Here is a 20,707-nt window from a genome sequence, read left to right as displayed (position 1 = left end):
TTGTATTAGTGATGGGAAGTTCGGTTCTTTTCCGCGAACCGGTTCTTTCGGACAGTTCGTTTCAATGATCCGGTTAAAAAAACCGGATCACCGGTTCTTTTACGTCTTTACGTAATGACGTCATTTCTATCATCCCGGCGGATGAAAATACATTCAAACACATCCATATAAAGTATTTCTAATCAAAACTTAGTATAGTAATAATTATAATTGACATCATCATCATCTTGGAAACATTTTTTCATTTATGTTTTGCAACAGCACTAAATACAGTTTAGTACAGAACTGAATCGATTGTTACAACATCTACTTCAAGATATTAGTTTTATTTCTAGTTTGAGAGACTGTCACTGTCGTGCAAACACTGATGTTTTACACGGATTAAATAAACGTACATTGACAGAATAGGCCTACTTACACAAATCCTCAGTGTTCACCCGTGCTCATGTATTATCAGCATCAGCTGTCCCAGTCCGAGAGAAACAGTTCGGTTACGACGCTATCACGCATGCTCAGTATCTCAGCTCACCGGTTCTCAGAATCGAACATGTCCGAAAGATCGAACGTGTCCGATAGAAACGGTTCTCGATTCTGTACCGGTGATCCGTTGCAACCGGTCGATCTGACTCGAGAACCGCTGTATCAGTGTGTGTGTGTGTGTGTGTGTGCTGAGCACAGGGTGCTGAGCTGCGAACTGCTGCAAGCTGAATAGTCTATATCAAACCTACTGTTTTGATTACATCTATTTTAAAATCTTTATCGACTTAGAAATTAAATAAGATAAAAGCTGTTCCTGAAAATATCATGCATTATTGATAAAACAAATAAATGTTTAATTTGACCGTTTTACAATCTATTGTTTCCAAAACTTTAAAATAATACAGTGACAGCTTTGTTATAATGTTTCCAAACGTGATTAGTTTTATACACTTAACCTTTATTTCGTTCCTCTGAACAAATAACACGCATGCGCAGCTCATCGGCTCATCGGTTCTCAGTATCGAACGTGTCCGATAGAAACGGTTTTGATTCTGTACTGCTGATCCGAGGATCCGACAACCGGTACGTTCGGTTACACGCGCATGCTCAGTATCAGCTGCTCGTGAGTTCATCAGATCTCTCAGCAAAACATGTCTCACTTCAGCTAACGATTGGAGTTACAACATCTACTTCAAGATATTCGTTTTATTTTTTAGTTTGAGAGACTGTCACTGATGGCAGAAAGTTAATCTACAGTATTTGTGGGATCAGCCCTGATTTGAGACGCGAACCGTTTAGAACGATTCAGTTCGATTTGGTGAACTGGTTCGACCGGTTCACTATAAAGATCCGGTTAAAAAGAACGATTCGTTCGCGAACCGGACATCACTAAATTGTATGCATTTTGCAGGAGAACATTGTTTTGGTTGTGCTTTAGCCCTGCATTACTGTTCGGATGAATATGGTTTTCCTACTGCTCATAATAAAACATTCACTACTATATAGGCTATATAATCAGATTAGAAGGAAGAGGATCACAAACTGATTAGCTGAAGACGTTATTGCAGCTATACCCATTAATAGACACTGTACTTCCTTGAAAATAAATTCCAGCACAGTGCTACAACAACCATAATTAAATGACTCTTCCCAATAGATAATGCTTAACAATGAACTCTGTTATAGAGCTACATATAGCACTTTGTTTAAAAACAGCATCTCTAAATCACTTTTCCAACATTTCAAATCCCTTAGTTCTCACTGTCTCCGAAAAGCCAGTGTTGATTCTTGTTTTATTACAAGCTCTGTTGCGTTCTCTTTTTGCCAGCAAACTGTACTGTTTTTTTTTCTAAACGAGTGAGGTTCGAAATGTAGCATGCTCCATGTCAACCTTTCTCGTTCATTGTGACAACTAACCTACGCAATTTCCACACCATACACACATCAAGGTAGTTGGTGTCATTAAAAACTTTTGTCTCCACCTGGGATAGGGTCTCCATCAGCCCGAGTGATCCCATTGGCTCAAAGAACTTATAATAGGTACTATTTTTAGTAGCAGGCAATTTTTTTGGTTTGTTTGTTATAGCTTACCGAGTTAGCTTAGCCTATATACACCATGCATTTGAATTTACCCAACATATATAAGTGTTAAATGTCCAAATATTTGGAGCAAATTTTCTATTCTCAGATTGTCTATGGGCGAGTGCCGTATAATATTGCAATTTCCTGTGAAAACCATCCAGACACGTCTAAAATATAAACACTTATAATAAGCTTACCATAAATCAGGGTAAGACAGAAACACATTTTGGAAGAGAGATTGATGTTTGCACATTAAATTACAGTGCACCTTCAATAGTTTAAAGAAAACAGACCTGTTCTAGCTGCTCAAATTGAACAGAAAATGACTGTTTATCTCCAATTGGTGAAATATCAATAGATATTTCTAACACAGAATAATTCTGCACATAACAAAATGATTGTATTTTCTTGCTGCTATGATCCTGCTTTGTGTATAATGTAGAGCTTTGCAAACATGTTGTGTCCATGATTTTGTCAAGATACAAGAGTTCCTATTTGTAGGACTATTTATAAATAGCTTCAGATTTTTTCTTACTACAGGTCACTTGAACCTTTATGTCCTATAGGCCAGGGGTTTTCAAACTTTAAGATGCCAAGGACACCCAAATATGAACCTTAATGAGGGATCCCCATATAATTTAATGTAAGAAAAAGCAAAAAAGTTAAATAAATACTGTGACATTATAAATAAAATTTCCAAGCTTAAATTGCTTATACGTAATGTTGGATGTATAAACCTGAAAAAGAACATTTTCAGTTAGAAATTATTTGTATAAGCAACTTTCACAATAAATGTAAGTAAGCATGCAACTACTGTGTTAAGAATACTGCCTTACAACCCCAGTGAGTGAAATAAAGGGGACTAGTGAGAAAAATTCAAAGAAACAAAGCAGATATAAAGAAATTATGTATTTAGTAAAAAAGGAGAGAAACATTTAGAAATGAAACGGAGTAGACTTTATCCATTTTTGCTTTGCCTTTTTATTCTCTGAAATTTTGTGGGGACCCCTTAAAACCTTCTGGAGGTCCCCGGACCCTAGTTTGAAAACCCCTGATATAGGCTATGGCATGAGGTTTGACCGTCAGACCGTTGATTGCTCTCCAAATATAAGAATCTTGTATTTTCTTTCCACTGTCTTCCTACGCCTCATGATGCTTTGCGAGAATTTAAGAGTCAGCTTAAGGTTCACTCTATGAATGCAATAAGAAGCGTGTTCAAAAACTGTGTACAATAAGATGACATCAATCAACTCAGTGACTGCATAATGGAATCAGTTCTCATGACTGACCACTAGAGGGGGGCCTGTTTGTGCACTTAGTTGCAAATGTAAAAAGTTATAAACTTGAAATTGTTTTGCAACACTTATAAATAAAAAGCTGCTACCACATAAAGAATCTCAAAACATCTGGAATTTATTTTCTGTGTTTGCAATCAATGCACAATTCCTGCACATATTTCAATATACTCATACTGTATTTTTTAATTTTCTGTCTGCACTTGTTTTACAAACAAGCGTTATACATTATCAATCAATCAAAACTAAAGAAAAATAATGTTGCTAAATAAAGATTTTATTAGGGATGTCTCAAAATGCTGATCAATTTTGGCAGTGCAAATAATGAGTATTGGTGTCAAGCAGCACTGCCAGACGAAAACTGGTTAAAACCCATTTTAAATTAGTGAGACACTTTAAAGAAAACAACCCCCAAAAAATTACACAAAACGCACTGGAAACGTTTAGATCAGTCTGAGGACAAAACATCACTGTACATTTAAAAAAACAAATGTGGCAGCTGCTTTGGGAAAGAATATCTAAACGTCTCCATGAACAACGAAGAACCAAACAGTGTTTAAAAACAAAACGGTACAAATAAATATTAGGGTTCATGGTTGATTCAACAAATCAAAAAGAAAACAAACCACATCTAGTGTGTCAATATTAAAACGAATCAAACTTTACAATGCTAATAAAAAAAAAAGCAAACCAGTGGAAGCCCAATAAAACAAACCATTGAAGGCAACGGCTGCATATTTTCTGTTATAACGGATATGATACTTCCCTTAATATACATATTTCTTTACAATAACCGTATCTCTCTTAGACTAAGCTATTGGCTTTCTAATGCTCAAAATAAGAAGGAAATCAAATAAAAAGCATCTAAGCAGAAAAAAGCACAGTGCTTCAGGGGCAACCGAGCAAAAAGCAGCACTTGTTTCTCAAAAACATTTGTTTTTACACTTTCCTTTCTTCTCTCTGAAGAAGAGACATCAACAACTCCACAGATTCAACATGCTGTAGCCACATATGATGAAACCTAGAATTGGAATTTCCCAAAAACATTATTTTGCAAACTTTTCATCCATCTCTGCACCATTATGATGGTCATTGCATATTCAAATCTGGATATCCTTCTCCTAATAGCCATTTCATTTATTTATCTTGTTTTGCTCCTATTCATGTCATGTTCATTACAGTAATATAAGTATTATTTCACATATAACGGAACATGGACAAAAAACAACAACCACACTTTATAAAGCGTTTTGAGTGGAAAAACAAAAGCACCACAAAAGGTGTACGGTTAACGGAAACAATTAATAGAAAAGCAACATCATACACATCCACGTTGTGCTTTCGAATTCAAAGTCATTTGAGTGGGTCAGTGGTAAGCATGGTAATGAGGGTGATGATGGGTAGTGTTCTACTCCATCCGGCTGGGCGGAGCTTCTGCAGAGTATCCAGAGAGATGCTGCGAGTGCAACTAAGAGCGTCTGAAAGACTGACAATAAGAGACACGGCACAGAAATGTCGACTGAAGCCTCAGCATGAACAGCCGCCTTCACTGACCGGCTGCTCTGGTGGCTTTTCTAATTTTATGTCGATCACTGAAGGAATAAGGAATTAAGGAAAAACATGATGCTTTTGCACAACAACACTTATTCAGATGGACAACTGAGTATTATTACAAGCAACAAACTGTGAAAAGCCCAATCACATATGCAAGCATACATAATTTGTGTAGGATACTGTCCTCTCTGCTCTTGTCTTGTGTGCTCTCCATACCAGGAAGAGCTGCTGCTACACGCCGGAAAAGCTTAATAGACAAGCACAAACACCCATTATTAAACTCTCAAACCGGGATCAGGAAAAACAAGCAGTGTGCGGGTGTGTTTGAGATAGTTTGCATTCAGAAAAGTTGAATATTTAATCATCTGGTTTCTTCTGAAGACAGCGCTATGAGAGAAATGCTCAGTAATGGTCTTTTTAAATAATAATTTAATAAAGTTTGGGATTCACAATTTGATTCTCAATCATTACATCATGCCTTTTTACGCATTGAATCAAGTCAAATCTCAGTCACACTCACCTGTTTGACATTATATCCCGCTTTAGCACTAGTTTCAATAAACATTACATTCAGTTCTTTGGCTTTCCTTTCTCCTTCCTCGATAGATACTTGCCTGAAATGAGCCCAAAAACACATGTAATCATTACTATTTGCTCATAGATTTCTTCAATACTAGATAAAACAGCTTGACTGAATAATCAACTGATATTTAGGCATTTTGAGCAGATTAGTTAATTTGTGACATTCAAAAAGATACCAATGTGCCATGTTAATGGATAAATAATTTCTGTTAATTTAGTGAAATATTTTTATCAAATATTAATTTTTTTTGTGCACATACATGACCTAAACCAAAAGTTTGTGGTCTGAAAGATTTTTTTAATGTGGCTGCATTCATTTAATCAAATATACAGTAAAAAGAGCAATATTGCAATTTAAAATAAACTGTTTTCTATTTTAATATACACTGTATTGCCAAAAGTATTGGGACATCCCTCCAAATCATTGAATTCAGGTGTTCCTATTATTTCCATGGCCACGGGTGTATAAAACCAAACACCTAGGCATGCAAACTGCTTCTACAAACATTTGTGAAAAAAATGGGTCGCTCTCAGACGCTCTGTGAATTCAAGCGTTGTACCGTGATAGGTTGCCACCTGTGCAGTAAGTCCATTTGTGAAATATAATCATTACTATATATTCCACGTTAAACTGTGTGTGGTATTGTAACAAAGTAGAAGCAGTTGGGAACAACAGCAAAGTGGTAAGCCACGTAAAATCACAGAGCAGGGTCAGCACATGCTGAGGCGCAGTGTGCAGAAGTGGCCAACTTTTCTGCAGAGTCAATAACTACAGACCTCCAAACTTTGTGTGGCCTTCAGATTAGCTCAAGAACAGTGCAAAGAAATCTTCATGGAATGGGTTTCCATGGCCGAGCAGCTGCATCCAAGCCTTACATCACCAAGTGCAACGCAAAACAAAATGGTGTAAAGCACGCTGCCACTGGACTCTAAAGCATTGGACTCTCTCTGGAGTGACAAACCACGTTTCTCTGTCTAGCAATCCGATGGGTTAGTCTGGGTTTGGCGGTTGCCAGGAGAACTGTACTTGCCTTGACTTCATTGTGCCAAGTGTAAAGTTTGGTGGAGGGGAGATTATGGTGTGGGTTGTTTTTCAGGGGTTCGGCTTAGCCCCTTAGTTACAGTGAAAGGAACTCTTAATGCTTCAGGATACCAAAACATTTTGGAAAATGTCCTGCTCCCAACTTTGTGGGAACAGTTTGGGGGTGGCCCCTTCCTGTACCAAACATGACTGCACACCAGTGCACTAAGGAAGGTCCATAAAGACATGGATGAACGAAATTGGTGTGGAGGAGGTTGACTGGCCTGCACAGAGTCCTGATCTCAACCCAATAGAACACCTTTGGGATGAATTAAAGTGGGCATTGCGAGCCAGGTCTTCCCATCCAAACTCAGTGCCATCAGTGGCCATAAACACTCCTGAACCTTGTGTAAAGCCTTCCCAGAAGAGTTGAAGCCAACTCCATATTAAACCCTACAGATTAAGAATGGGATGTCACTCAAGTTCATGAGTATGTAAAGGCAGACATCCCAAAGCTTTTGGCAATATAGTGTAGATTTGAATATATAATTTATTCCTGTGATGGCAGAGCTGAATATTCAGCATCATTACAGTCTTTAATGTCAAATGATCCTTCAGAAAGCATTCTAATATGCTGGTTTATTAAATATTTATTAGTATCATGCTGCTTAATATATTTGTGCAAACTAAATTATTTTTAGGATTCTTTTACAACTGCAAAGTAAAAAAAAAAACTGCAATTGTGCAACAAACTATGTCAAAATGTTCCTAATAAGTTGCAACCGTTTAAACGAACCGTTTATCTGCAAGATCTGTTTTGTTTCCCACCAGCATGATTATGACATCACTTCCTCTTTCTGTTCGGACATCATCAATCCACTTGGTGGTCTGCTGGAACGAGTTGACATCTGTCGAGGGGATTTCAGAGACACTGGGTTAAAACTTAAGATTAGCCTTAAGGAGTCTATGGGGGAATCCCAGGATCACTGACAGGGAGACAAAACTTGCAGGTAGAAAAAAACACAAGGATAAAATAAGAGGAAAGACAGAAGGAAGTTCTAAAGCTGGAAGCGACTCATGAATGTGTCAACAGGAACTCGGCCTGCAGAAGAAGAAAAAAATAAATAGACAAATCATCTTTCATCTACATTTTATCAGTCTGTAAAAAGGTGAATGAATGAATTTTGTTGTTATAAAATAATTTACATTTTTATATGAACAAAAATTAAGTAAACATAACATTTAACGTTTGATGAAAAATATTAATATTTCTATTGAATATAAAAATGTACTGTCGAAAATAAAAATGGAACTTAGGAACTTTTTTAGAAAAAGATATATTCTCTCACTATGAAAACGGTATTATTTAGCCGTTTATTAACAACATAGATCTGCACTACATTTTAGCTGCTAATAAACCAATGGCCTGTTATCCTTTAAATGCGAAGATATGCATGTAGCCCAAAACAAAGATTTTTTTGAAATTTTTCGAATTGAAATTGCAAAGCAAAAAAAAAAAAACAGTTACAAATAAGAAAGAAGGCAAAAAGAATGAAAATCACAGAAAACTCAAAGGATGTGAAGAAAAAAAAAAAGGCGTTGAGAGGACAGACATCTTTCCTCTTCCTTGAGTTCTGCCGCCGAGGAGCCACACTCACTTGTGATGTCAAAGACTACCACGGCAACCGTAGAGTCCCGGATGTAGCTGGGAATCAGACTGCGGAAGCGCTCCTGTCCTGCTGTGTCCCACAGCTGCAGCCGCACCTGACCAAATATTTTAGCACCAGAGTTCCAGCAGAGAGAGGGAGAGAGAGAAAGAGAGAGAGAGAGAGAGAGAGAGAGAGAGAGGGGGGGAGAAAGGGGAAGAGGTAAGAGGAGGGGAACTGGACGCAGAGCGGGTCTCAGATACCTACTTGTGATGTCGTAAACTACAACAGCAGCAGCAGAGTCTCTGATGTAACTGGGAATGAGGCTACGGAAACGCTCCTGTCCTGCTGTGTCCCAAAGCTGCAGCCTGATCTGTGTGAATGGAGAACAAACAAAAGAAAAAGAGGGGAATAAAGGAAAAAAAAGAGAGGAGAAATTAAATGTTCAAAGGGGAGATGGTAAAAAAAAAGGAGTGGAATGAAACGTAAGAAAAAAGAAAAAGCAAAGTGGATCGAAAGGATTTTTCAAGCTGAGGATTCGGGTTACGGTGCACATTAAGATATTCAGATGGACTCATGTTAGTAGGTTTATAGGACCCTATAATTTCCACAATGCAAAAAACATGTAAAGAATCACTGAAGCCAATTGACCTATCGGTAAGCCCCGCCCCCAGCCTTAGTTACTTTTGCTAACTCGGACAAACAAACAGATTTGCTATGTCTTACAATGACAGCTGTCAGTGTGTAATCCTCATCCCAAGATGTTTTTGGACACAAAATGTAGCGTATACCCCATCTAAACGATGACCAAACTTTTCAGGTGGTTTATGAAGTTTATTATATACACATTACGTTTTTCACTTTTTCACAAAATCACCTGAAAATCAGCTGAACAAACAAAGCGTGCGCATTACGTCTCATTCAGAAACTCTATCTCCGTTGCATCATCATTAACATACACCGCAAATTACACAAAAGCACTCATACAACTAACAAAAAAATAAACATATACAGACCATGTGCCTTTTCGTGGGTGCAGTTTATAACTGGTAAATCTGTATCTGCAAAACAACTATGATAAACTGCATCCGAGCTCTCCCTTTCACTACCTGTAAACTATAATATCCATCAAAATAGGAGTCCCTCAACTATATAGTAACATATAACGTAGACCTTAAACATATTTAAACTCACAAAAATATCAAAAATAATAACAAAACAAACTAAACGATAAGAATATGAGGAGAAGCCTTATTACGATCGCCGATGATAACATCCAGGATCAACACTGTTAATGTACCACAGGGTTAACGTTAGTTAAATTAATTTACATGTAACGTTGACCATCTTAATATTGGTAGATACAATGAAATGTAGACCATTGTTTGTGTGTTTTTTATTTAACTGAACACTGTTACATGACATAACAGTTAGTTACCCATCACTTACTTTAATCATAACTTTATGAGATTATAACAACCAAAAAATCCTCTCAGGATACCTGGAATGAGTGTTACAGTACCCCAGGAACATTGTTTTAACATTTTTGTAGCCTAAACACCATCAAACCAATGACAGCATCAGATTTTCCAATGTTTCTCTATGGCGCTGAAACCTAAAGATGTCCGAGTTCCAGTGCTCGTGCAGCTGATGCTCAACTGCTATTGGCTCATCTGCGTTCGAGGGGCGGGGCTTACCGATAGGTCACTTATAAACATGGAATGTCACGGAATTTGGCAAGTTTTGGATAAATTATCTAAAGTAGGGAAGTGCAATTAAAGGGATAGTTCACCCAAAAATGCAATTTCTGTAAATCATTCTTAGCCTCAAGTTGTTCCAAACCTTTTGAGTTTCTAAAAGTTTCTCTCTTCTGTTGAAAACCAAAGATGATATTTTGAAGTATGTCAGTAACCAAACAAGTAATTCCCATTGATAGGGGAAAAAAACTATGGAAGTCAATGGGGACCATCAACTCTATGGTGGTTACCAACATTCTTCAAAATATCTTCTTTTGTTCATCAGAAGAAAGAAACAGGTTTGAAACATCTTGAGTAATGACAACATTTTGGGTGAGCTATCACTTTAATCAAATTGCGAAAACACAACACTGGATTAAAAAAATTATAATTATAGGGCCCTTTTTATTATATACAAAAAGTAATAATAATAATAATCAAGTTGTAAAACATTTGTCAATTCAATTGATATAAACATGCTTATTGATTAATAAAATGTAATTAACCAATTGAAATATAATCAAGAAAAATTAAAACAGAAAGCAGAATTTGGGAAAATTAAATACTTTAATTTTGTTGAACTTTTAATTATTGCTGAATTGTATGAGCTTCATTTGAATTAATTAGACATGTTTTTTTATTACAGAAATTTTATTTAACCAATAAAATAAATCAGAGTCCATAATGTTTTTAACTGAAGAGGGGGAAACAGAATTTGAAAAAAATAATTAAATGGAAATTATTATTAAATGGAAATAAATGGCCCTAGGGTTATGGTATGGGTTATGCTATCAGGACTGCAGATCTTCAGAGTGAAACATTCCCACTCAAATCTAATCAAGAAGAACAATTTGTTAGAGTAAGAAACACACAAAAGTGAACAAATAACTAGACAGGTAGATGTACAGCAAGAGATAGAGAGAAAAAGGGCTGAAGCAATGGACACACCAGGTGGAGAGAGGCACAGGACTTTCTCATAGTTTATATTGGGCTTATACAGACACCTCTCACTAAACGTTCGAATCAACGTTCAACAAAGCAAATAAAAAAACTAGGGCTGCACAGTATAAGTTGTATACATTAAAATAACGATACATTTCCATAAAGAAAGAACATTAACAATATTTTAAAAATGCATTAAATTCATATTAACTGTAATAAATTCACTTACAATGTTTTTAAAATGACACACTGTAACACCATAGAGTACTGACCAATGCAAGCTTTAAAAAAAATTATCCAAACAAATCCCTCAATAATCAAGTTAATAATCAACCGCAACCGGTCCTGTACCATGATGGTATTTTAGCAAACTCAGGGTTACAGGATTAGTTTTGAGTTGACAAAACCAAACCAAACCAATCAATTTAGGCTTTGTTGCTGATCATCAGTTTTCCCTGTCAACTCTTTGATTCTGAGTTTAGAAGATTAGCTGTGGCAAAAGTAGTGAACAGCCAGTTCAATTCAAGGTGAGATTAATTTCTCTCTTTTGGAGAATATTACATGATTGAAAAATATTAAGAACTTAAATGTATACAAAAAGAATAAAAGAGCGGTCTATGAAAGAGGACAACTTAAAAGAAAATCTTAGTACATCAGTGCAAGTAAAAGTTAGTTTAGTTGATATATAGATCACATAGTCATTTTTAAAGCTTTATTTATTGATTTTAAAGCTTATTTGTATGACCTTTATATAGTCTATTTATATTAATTTGAACAAAGTACTTATTAATGATTAACTAAAATGATACATGTAATTGATTATGGGTATACTAATTACATAAATTATATCTAAATCATTCAAAATTATTATTATTATTATAAATAAGCATTGCTAAAAGCCAAACACGTTTGTCTTTAAAAACCATTTGCTATGTAGTGACCTTTAATTTGGAGTAAAACCTGGACTGACTTTATTGCTTCAGAGGTGCTTCACTTTGCTCACAACTGATCTGTCCAATTTCAGTTTGAGATCTCTTATCCAGAACATAAGCTGCTCCGGAGAAGGTTATTCGTGGAGTGCAGGTTACTATGGAGATGAACACAGCTAAAAGCCAAACCACTTAAATGGTATCTAAAACCCAGGATTGGCACAAACTAAGCTTAAAGCTACACTGTGTGATATTTTCCCCCATCTAGCTGTGTAAAGGTATATGACCATCCAGTGAATAATAGTTTCTGTTCCTCTCAATTCTGATTTCGTTTTAACTCTTACGGTGGCCAATTTAGTCCAAGATTAACATGGCAATCCCCCTCTTCACATTCAACACAGTGTCATTGAGTGTTCAAACGCGAAAAGTGAAGCTTGAATTTATGGGTATGTCCCTCTTTGGCTAATGTACTTTCAAGATGGAGGGGCAACATGGCGACCGGCATTCGAACCCCTCACCCGTATGCATTTTCAATGGCATATTATAAACTTACGAGAATACTTTATTACTTGAAAGAAGTAAATATACATTAATGAGCACATATATTTTTGAAAGAACTAAGTGTTTTTAGCTAAGAGTAAACAAAAAAAGTTCCACAGTGTAGCTTTAAACATATCTGGCTAGCCAGCTAAACCGGCTTCATGGTACAGGCCCCAGATGTGCGTGTCATTTAAACACCGGTAAAAAACTGTATTTATATGTTCATGCATTTCATTCCTTCAAATTATTGAAAGACACATGCATTCATTGGTAAATCAAAAAATATTGACTTACTGTTCTGTCCTCAAGATACATTGTTTTCGACAAGAAATCGATTCCTATTGTCGCCTGAAAAGGAAAAGCAACAAAACGTTTAAGGAAAATGACACTAATCCACGCAACTGATAAGAAACTTCCAAAATGGGAACCAAAGAAATCAGAACACAACAAGTCAGAAAAAAGATTAACTTACCTGGTAGGTATTATCGAAACTGTCATACATAAATCTGGTAATCAATGACGTCTTTCCAACTGCAAAACCAAATGAAAAATGTACTAGTGGTTACTATCAAATCAATACATCTTTGAACAAACGTTGACATTTTGCATCACTTTCATTGAAAATACATTTTGAATGCAGAAGGAAAAGAAAGATCCAACCAATTACACAAATAAATGTCTATATCATATGTGTCCATCTATCAGTTGACACTGACATGCAAACATTAGATTTCACAAGGTCATTCAAAAAGTATAACTTTATTTTAAAAGCTTAAATAAAGTGCATAAATGCATAAACCTGCGCGCAATTTATTTCTGATTCAGATCAGATGAAACATTCAGGGCAATTGAAATGAATCTAAAAACGGTGAATGAAATGAACACATGCATAGACCGACATGCATGTCTATGTAAATATATGCAAATAGTTTTGTTTATTTTCCTATTCAAATTTTTTTGAAATCCAAGAAAAAGCCATACTCTCTTACACATGTCTAGTCTTACTAATGTTTACAAAATAATGCTAGATGATCTGTGTTCATGCTTTATACTAATTTACACAGAACCTGCAATTATGGTACCAGGGGCCTATTGCACAATACTAGGATAAGGGATTAAGCCGGGATATTTGGGTGATCCTGGCTCAATTTATCCACTAATATACAGTTATCGTTCATTATCGTTATCGTTCTTGGTATGAGTTTGCCTTCAGGGTATGTTTACATGACAGCTGTGTACTAAAATTTGCATTAAAATGACAAGATCCCCAAGATATCCCGGCTTAATCCCTTATCCTAGTTTTGGCCCCAGGTGAGGGTTTCCTCTGGGTTTTTTTTGTTTTTTATTAGCCCCGTTTCCACCAAAATTACCCGGAACAATTTGTACCAGGAACTTTTTTACAGGAACTTTTCTCCCCCCCAGACCTGCAGCTGTCTGCGTTTCGACCGCGATAAAGTTCCGAGAAGATTAGGCAAATAGTCCGGTGATGTAGGACTGCACGCGACTGCTCCTCCAAATCAGTGAAGGACATGTAATCATTTTTAAGTGTACCGATTGAAAGGACTGTTTACATGAGACGTTATCTAAACCGATCTGATGTTTACATGTGATGACTTTCAATCGCAATCATTTTGTCACATGCAGTTTGTCTGCCGCATCAAAAATGTCGCCGCTGTTTTCTCCAGCAGCTGAATGTGTTTACTGTAGCCATAGCAACTCTTAACGGCCACCAGGACTAATACAGTATTATTTATATCTATTTGTTGTAAAGTGTAATAATCATCCCAGAGAAAAAAATCTTCTGTCAGGCGCAGTTAAAGTAAAAACTGCCCGGGGCAATATACGTTGTGTCATTACTCCAACATTATCTTCATAACTCACGAAATAAAAAGTTTACCCCTCAGAAAAATTTACTTTCCTCTCTTGTCAACATGAGCGCGGCGAGCGCCGTGACGCCGTCACGTCATGTAAGGACACACACTTAAAAGTAATCGGTCAGGTCGTTTACATGGTGAAAAAATAATAATAACGAGTATGGAAGAGATTCAAGCTGTGCTGCTTTTGCTGGTTATGTATAGGTTTACGAGGTAATTAACCACGACAGAAAAGAGCACTAATATGCAGATTCAGCAGCATGCAGCATATTCAGAAAGCTTGTAAAGCTAGATTTAAAATGACAATATATTATTATCAGCTATTACGGACATTGAACGTGAGATGGCTGAGACGACCGCGCGCCACCAGACAGAGAGCAAGACTGATATTTACTGAACGCAGAACGAACCTCGCAAAAGACTTTTAAAAATGCCTGTTGAACTTAAAAATGCTGCGTGATCTAAACCAATCAGCATGTTCAGCGCCCAAGTCCCGCCCTCGAAAGTTCCTGAACTTTGAAAAAGTACTACCTCGCGAACAGGGCCGTTTGGAGGGGGAAATATTTACCCGGAACTTCATTTATACCCTGGTTCCTGCGGTCTAAACACACGAAGTACCACCCAAAGTTCCTAGTTCCTGGGTAAAGTTCCTGTGGTGGAAACGGGGCTTTAGATTGACAGGCCACCTGTGTCTGGGCCAAATATCTCAGAAAGGGGAATTCATCTTAATACAGAGACTTTAAAGGGGTGGTTGCATTCGATTTAACTTTAACTTTAGTTAGTGTGTAATGTTGCTGCTTGATCATAAACAGTATCTGCAAAGGTACAGCACTGAAAGTTCAGTGCAACGGAGATATTGTCTTCTAAAGTTATGGCAGTTTATTGCCTACAAAAACGGTCGGTTTGGACTACAACGAGCTTCTTCCCGGGTTGGTGACATCCTAAACCCTTGCTAGTCACCGCAGATGTGACTTCTGCCCGTAATGGTAAGGGCTGTGTGTTTCCGGACAACCTGTGCTTGGCACTTCAGCCAATAAAAATACATCAGCAATCTAAGACCACTGCGCTTTTCTGAGGGATGGGCTTCATAGAAGCAGGAAGCAAATGAGCTGTTCAAAGGACAGTGGAGACAGTGGTGTGGAAAAATGCAGCGTAAAGCCTCGTTCACACCGCCAGCGATTTTGTCGCTGCATGTCGCCAGCGCCAGAGATTCATGTCGCTAGTGGGCGTTCCCACTACACGGGTTGCATATAAACGTCATTAAATATATTTGTACTATAGTACCGTTTTTATTACTAGTGTTTTGCAGAACAGAGCAAGTTATTAGAATACATACACACTGTACTGTACTTGGTAGACCATATTGCATGCAGTTTAGTCAAAACTTACTTTATATCCCCACAATCCCAGACACGTTTTTCCATGCATCATTTTTTTAAATGTGTCTCTGTATGTAGGCTACACAGAGACATATTATAAAGAACAGGGGGCTTGCTAAAAGCTAATATCAACAACTCCTCCGGACACCGCAGTAAAGCAGACGGATCACGTGCACTCCACTGACTTCACTCCTATTGGTTGTCGCTCGCGAAAATCGCTTCTCGTTTGCATAAAGTTGAAATTTCTGAACTTTTGTCGCGCGTCTCGTGTCGCTTGACACGCCCACATTCTGTCGCCAACGGTCACTGTCGCTCGTGTCGCCGGAAGTCGCCAGTGCTCCATTGAAATGAATGGGATCGTGTCGCTTTGTCGCTGCGTGTCGCTGGCGGTGTGAACGAGGCTTAAAATAAAAAAATTAATAAAAAAATATATAAATACATGTTATACTGCGTCCCATAACACAACCAAGCCATAAAAAAACCACAGAACCACCCCTTTAAAGTTTTATTCACCCCAAAAAAGAAAATTATGTCATGAATTACTCACCCTCACATCGTTCTAAACCCCGTAAGACCTTTGTTCATCTTCGAAACACAAATTTAGATATTTCTGATGAAATCCAAGAGCTCTCTCCCTCCATAGACAGCTATTTAATTAACACTTTCAGGGTTCAGAAGGTAGTAAAGACGTCGATAAAATTGTCCATGTGACTACAGTTGTTCAACCTAAATTTTATGAAGCGACTAGAATACTTTTTGTATTCTTCAACAATTTTTTCACGTCCGTGTCAGTCTCCTACGCTGTTGACGTAGTAAATATAGTGCAGAGCTATGTCAGAATGCCAGCATTGCATTGGCGAAGCTGTTCAGGTGAACACCACAATGTATGTGTCGTGTGATGCTGAAGCAGGAGCTAGCCAATGGTAAGCCACCGCCATAGAACTCGGAGGTGCTACACGGTTTACACTACGTCAACTATGAAGGAGACTGACACAGACTAGAAGAGATTGTTGAATAGTTATTCTTACTTAATAGCAAGTAGTTATTTTTTGCGCACAAAAAGTACTCATCTCTTCATAAAAATTAGGTTGAACCACTGTAGTCACATGGGCTATTTTAATGATGTCTTTACTACCTTTCTGGACCTGTGTTCATTAAAGGGGGGGTGAAACACTCAGTTTCAGTCAATCTCATGTCAATCTTGAGTACCTATAGAGTAGTATTGCATCCTTCATATCTCCGAAAAGTCTTTAGTTTTATCATATTTATAAAAGAAATATAGGCTGTACCGAGTCTTTCCGGAAAAAACCGAGCGCCTGGAGGCGTATCGTGTGGGCGGAGCTAAAGAATGACAAGCGCGCAAAGCGGCGACGTCCTCAAGCGTGGAGAAACCCATCTATCTCAGCTAATACAGATAATGATCCACAATCAAATCTGAGGGAGAAATAAATTGAACAGGAGAAACGGCATCAGCAGGACGTCCGTCTCTGTGGTATGTAAGTTACTGTATTTAATGGCCTCTCCACATTTCTGTGTGTTTACTCGCAGAGTATGAGGACATGATTCGGTTTATGGACTATTGTATGCGACTAGACCTTAGAAGTAGCAAGCAAAACGGTTTTGCACGTCAGAATACTGTAACGTTATACAGAGAACAACAATGGAGTAACCGTTAGCGCATTTGAATGACGAAGCACGCGATCGTGTCGTTTACTGATGTTTACTCATGCGACGGTAGCCAATAGCAGAGACATTTGAAGCAGTTTAAGTTAACTCACCGTCGAAGCTTTATCGCTGGGACCGCTCCGTCAGAAACACACTTCTTTGGTATGATTTGGTAAAGTCCTGTGACAGCAGTGGCGTGTAAATCCATTTTGAGACGCAACTGAAACGATGTTGTCAAGCTTCCCGTCATTTCTGCGTTCAAATCGGTTCAAATGCAGCGCTGCCTTCCCGGAATGCTGTGCTGAAGAGTTGAAGTCGCTCGACGTCACCCATAGGAATAAAGTGGAGCGCGGCGCCGTTCACGGACGACTGGATCTGCAGCTGAGAGACTGTTTACAGCGTGCTCTAGTCACGCGCGCGCGCACCCTATCGGGAGAAGAGCCCGTACGGCCCATACAAGGACCTTCCGCTCTTATTAACGTCAAGTAGACCCATACTCGAAAAAAACTCGCCGAAACTTGTGAGAAACCGGAAGGAGTATTTTTGACATAGAAATACTCCATCAAACGTCCAACATTAGTTTTTGAAACTTTGTCTATGTTTAGGATGGGAATCAAAGTCTTTAACAGTGTAAAAAGCTCAGTATGCATGAAACAGCATTTCACCCCCCCTTTAAATTGCTGTCTATGGAGGGAGAGAGCTCTTGGATTTCATCAGAAATATCCTCCATTAGTGTTCCGAAGATGAAAAAAGGTCTTATGGGTTTAGAACGACATGAGGGTGATTAGCCTAATTAAAGGTAGAGAGGTAAGAATGATCTAAAACACTTGTCCAAATTTGTTTAAACTTTCTTTATATGTCAACACATAATTAAAATGTAAGTACTAACTATCTGCAATAATCGCTCATTATTTTCATCCGGGATGAAACAAGTGATTGGCTTGGGCGACTGTCACTCTCTCTCGCTACCATGGCTATCACCCCTTTTGCTACAGGATCTGCCCACATGCGCGCAAGAGCAAAATAATGGCAGAAAAAGAGCATTCAAAATTCAGACTGCCGGGTTTTGCAGTCAGTGAAGGCAAACAATGCAAAAAAAGGAAGACAATACAAGAAAAGGCAATGCACAAAAAGTCTTTGGATGAACAAAGAAATCAAACGCGAGTAAATATCGCCGTGGCTTTCCAACGATGGCGAGAACTGAGCGACCTCAAGGGGCTGAAAAGCGACTCCTCGATGGCTGTATTTCTGCTAGACAGGTAATCTTTCATTTTTGGGTTTATGTTTTCATGAAGCATGTATCACTAGCACATGTAGCTGCCTAATATAGCTAACATAACATTACTTAGCATAAAGTTACAATGTTACAGATTTAGCGAGCCATTAGTAGAGATGATAAATCCTCAATATGCTTAGCTCAAGTTGATTGCTCTCGTGTTGAATTTTGCAAAATGTAACTTTAGATAACAAAATGCATGTGTAAAAGCCAAGGGGGTAATCTAGCGCTCGGAAAGCGTTCCACCCCTAGGGGCTGCCATTGCTAACCAAGCCATCACCTGCTGTTAGCATCCCATTGACTCCCATTCATTTTTGAGTCACTTTGACAGTGAATAACTTTACATCTGAGGCGTTTAAAGACTCCATTTATCTACTGTTTATTTCTAAAGAAACACGACAATGCATAAAAGGCTCCATTACCTTGTATCTTACACTATCGCCCCGCAGAAGCTGTTTTTGTAAAAATAGGCTAACTATTGCGTCATAACCAACGCGACTCTGTCGCACAGTTGAGAAATTACCGTATAGACCTGAGGAGACGCTCGCAGGCAATCTTTTACTGTCTATGAGACAGTCGGGGGGACGTGTAGACATAAAGTCTGATAAAGTCAAGGGTTGTTAGGGTTTCAATTCTTACCTACCCTACCTTTAATGAGAGATTTTTCATTTTTGGGTAAACTAACCCTTTAATGCAGTTTTCAAACTGGGGTCCGGGGACCCCTAGTGGCTGTCCAGAAGGTTCTAAGGGGTTTCAGAGAACTTTCAGAGAATTAAAAGACACAGCAAAAATGGATAAAGTCTCCCAAACATTCTAACGGTTTAATTTCAAAATGTTTCCCACCTTTCTTGCCGTGCCTTTCAGAATTGTATACGTTTTGCTTTGTATCCTTCAAGTGAGTGTTTCTCACTATAGTACCCTTTATCTTGCTCACTGGGGCTCTTAACGCATTACATAAGCTGAAAATACATTTATTGTGAAAGTTGCATATACAAATAATTTTTGATTGAAAATGTTCTTCTTCAGGTTTGTATTTCCAACATTAAGTATAGCCAATTTAAGTTTGGAAACAATGTGTTGTATTTATAAATGTCACACAGTTTATCTAACACTAAAATGTTTTTCATACATAAAAATATCTAGATGGATTTTAGGAAGGGGGTCCCCCATAAAGGTTCATCATATTTGGGGGTCCTTAGCATCATAAAGTTTAAACTCTTTTAATGTTATCGAATAGGCAGTGCTGGTGTTTATATTCTTATGAACATAACAGTTATCCTAAGCTTTGAAATATGAGTGTTTAGTAGCTAGAAGACCCCGAAAAAAATCCAGCATGTCAGCAAAACACAGTCAAGCATGATAATATAATGTTCACACGGGAGACAGACAAAAATATACTGTGAAATGAATATGAAATTCAGTTCAAAACCAGACAGCCGAAATCTGATTTCACTACATTAGTGATGGCATCTCATGAATGTTGTAGGTTTTATTTGGCAGTGATGATATTTGCTGAGAGTTATAAGAGTGATTTTTGATGATACTTTACTCTCTAAACCAAACACTCACAAACCTGTTGATATTAAAATATTAAAATAAAAACTTGTTTTAGCTGATGTAATAACATTTGAAGTTGTCATAACTATCATACATGTTGGTATTTGACATGTCTTAACGTTACTGGATTTGTGAGCATATAAAAACTTATAGATAAATATGTAGACATATTCCAGCACATACAGACATTTAAACTTAGATATTTAGAAGACAAAGTCAAAAAGACACACAGGACTATAATGCTCGGTTCGGCTCGGCACTCACCACTCTGTTCCCCCAGAAACACCAGCTTGAATTTGCGGAGCGGATTGCCGAAATCTCCTGCTGCAGACATGCTGCCGGTTCCGCTGGGTCTAACGTGGATGTTAATTTGTTGCTAAAACTATCAAAATGCTCTAAACAAGAAAATAAAGCGGTAATTCGGTTCAGTTTGAGACTCTCGGCCGTCTATTCAGGCCCCGTTCTGCGCCGCAACCTACCATGATGCTCACAGAGACGTGATTGACAGCTGAGCACAGCCTATAGAGTTAAACAGAATACAATGACATGCGTCGTTGTGTCGAATTAAAAACACATAGTAGTACTACGACGTCTTTTCAAAACAAAATATACATTTAGCAGGCCTCATTCGCATCAATATTCAAATAGAA

The 20,707-nt window shown here is 37.8% G+C and overlaps 1 protein-coding gene across 2 annotated transcripts; it reads right to left on the bottom strand.

The window, feature by feature from the left end:
* Positions 1–3,453: 3,453 nt before the first annotated feature.
* rab6a (RAB6A, member RAS oncogene family) lies at positions 3,454–20,700 on the bottom strand. Of its 2 annotated transcripts, none has more exons than XM_067433789.1 (8): positions 20,322–20,700; positions 12,779–12,837; positions 12,601–12,654; positions 8,427–8,532; positions 7,310–7,421; positions 5,431–5,524; positions 5,091–5,157; positions 3,454–4,948 (listed from the first exon to the last, which is right to left on the bottom strand). In XM_067433789.1, exons 1-8 carry the CDS (start codon positions 20,389–20,391, stop codon positions 4,884–4,886), a joined length of 627 nt encoding a protein of 208 aa, XP_067289890.1. In that variant the 5' UTR covers positions 20,392–20,700; the 3' UTR covers positions 3,454–4,883. The 2 variants fall into 2 exon arrangements, with proteins under 2 accessions (XP_067289890.1, XP_067289889.1); XM_067433788.1 differs by lacking the exon at positions 8,427–8,532 and adding an exon at positions 8,172–8,277 and having other exon boundaries at positions 20,322–20,690.
* Positions 20,701–20,707: the final 7 nt, after the last annotated feature.

Source organism: Pseudorasbora parva, chromosome 23 (genome assembly GCF_024679245.1).
Source record: "Pseudorasbora parva isolate DD20220531a chromosome 23, ASM2467924v1, whole genome shotgun sequence".
Lineage (NCBI taxonomy): Eukaryota > Metazoa > Chordata > Actinopteri > Cypriniformes > Gobionidae > Pseudorasbora > Pseudorasbora parva.
Note: the sequence above shows the minus strand (reverse complement) of the source record. Positions and strands in the feature narration are given on the sequence as shown.

What these genes read in the sequence shown, in the direction of transcription:
- rab6a (XM_067433789.1), bottom strand. Translation starts at nt 20,391, where the DNA reads ATGTCTGCAGCAGGAGATTTCGGCAATCCGCTCCGCAAATTCAAGCTG. An exon ending in GTTTCTGGGGGAACAGAGTG is followed by an intron (nt 12,838 to 20,321) that starts GTGAGTGCCGAG and finishes TTGGTTTTGCAG; the next exon opens with TTGGAAAGACGTCATTGATT. An exon ending in GTTTCGATAATACCTACCAG is followed by an intron (nt 12,655 to 12,778) that starts GTAAGTTAATCT and finishes TTTCCTTTTCAG; the next exon opens with GCGACAATAGGAATCGATTT.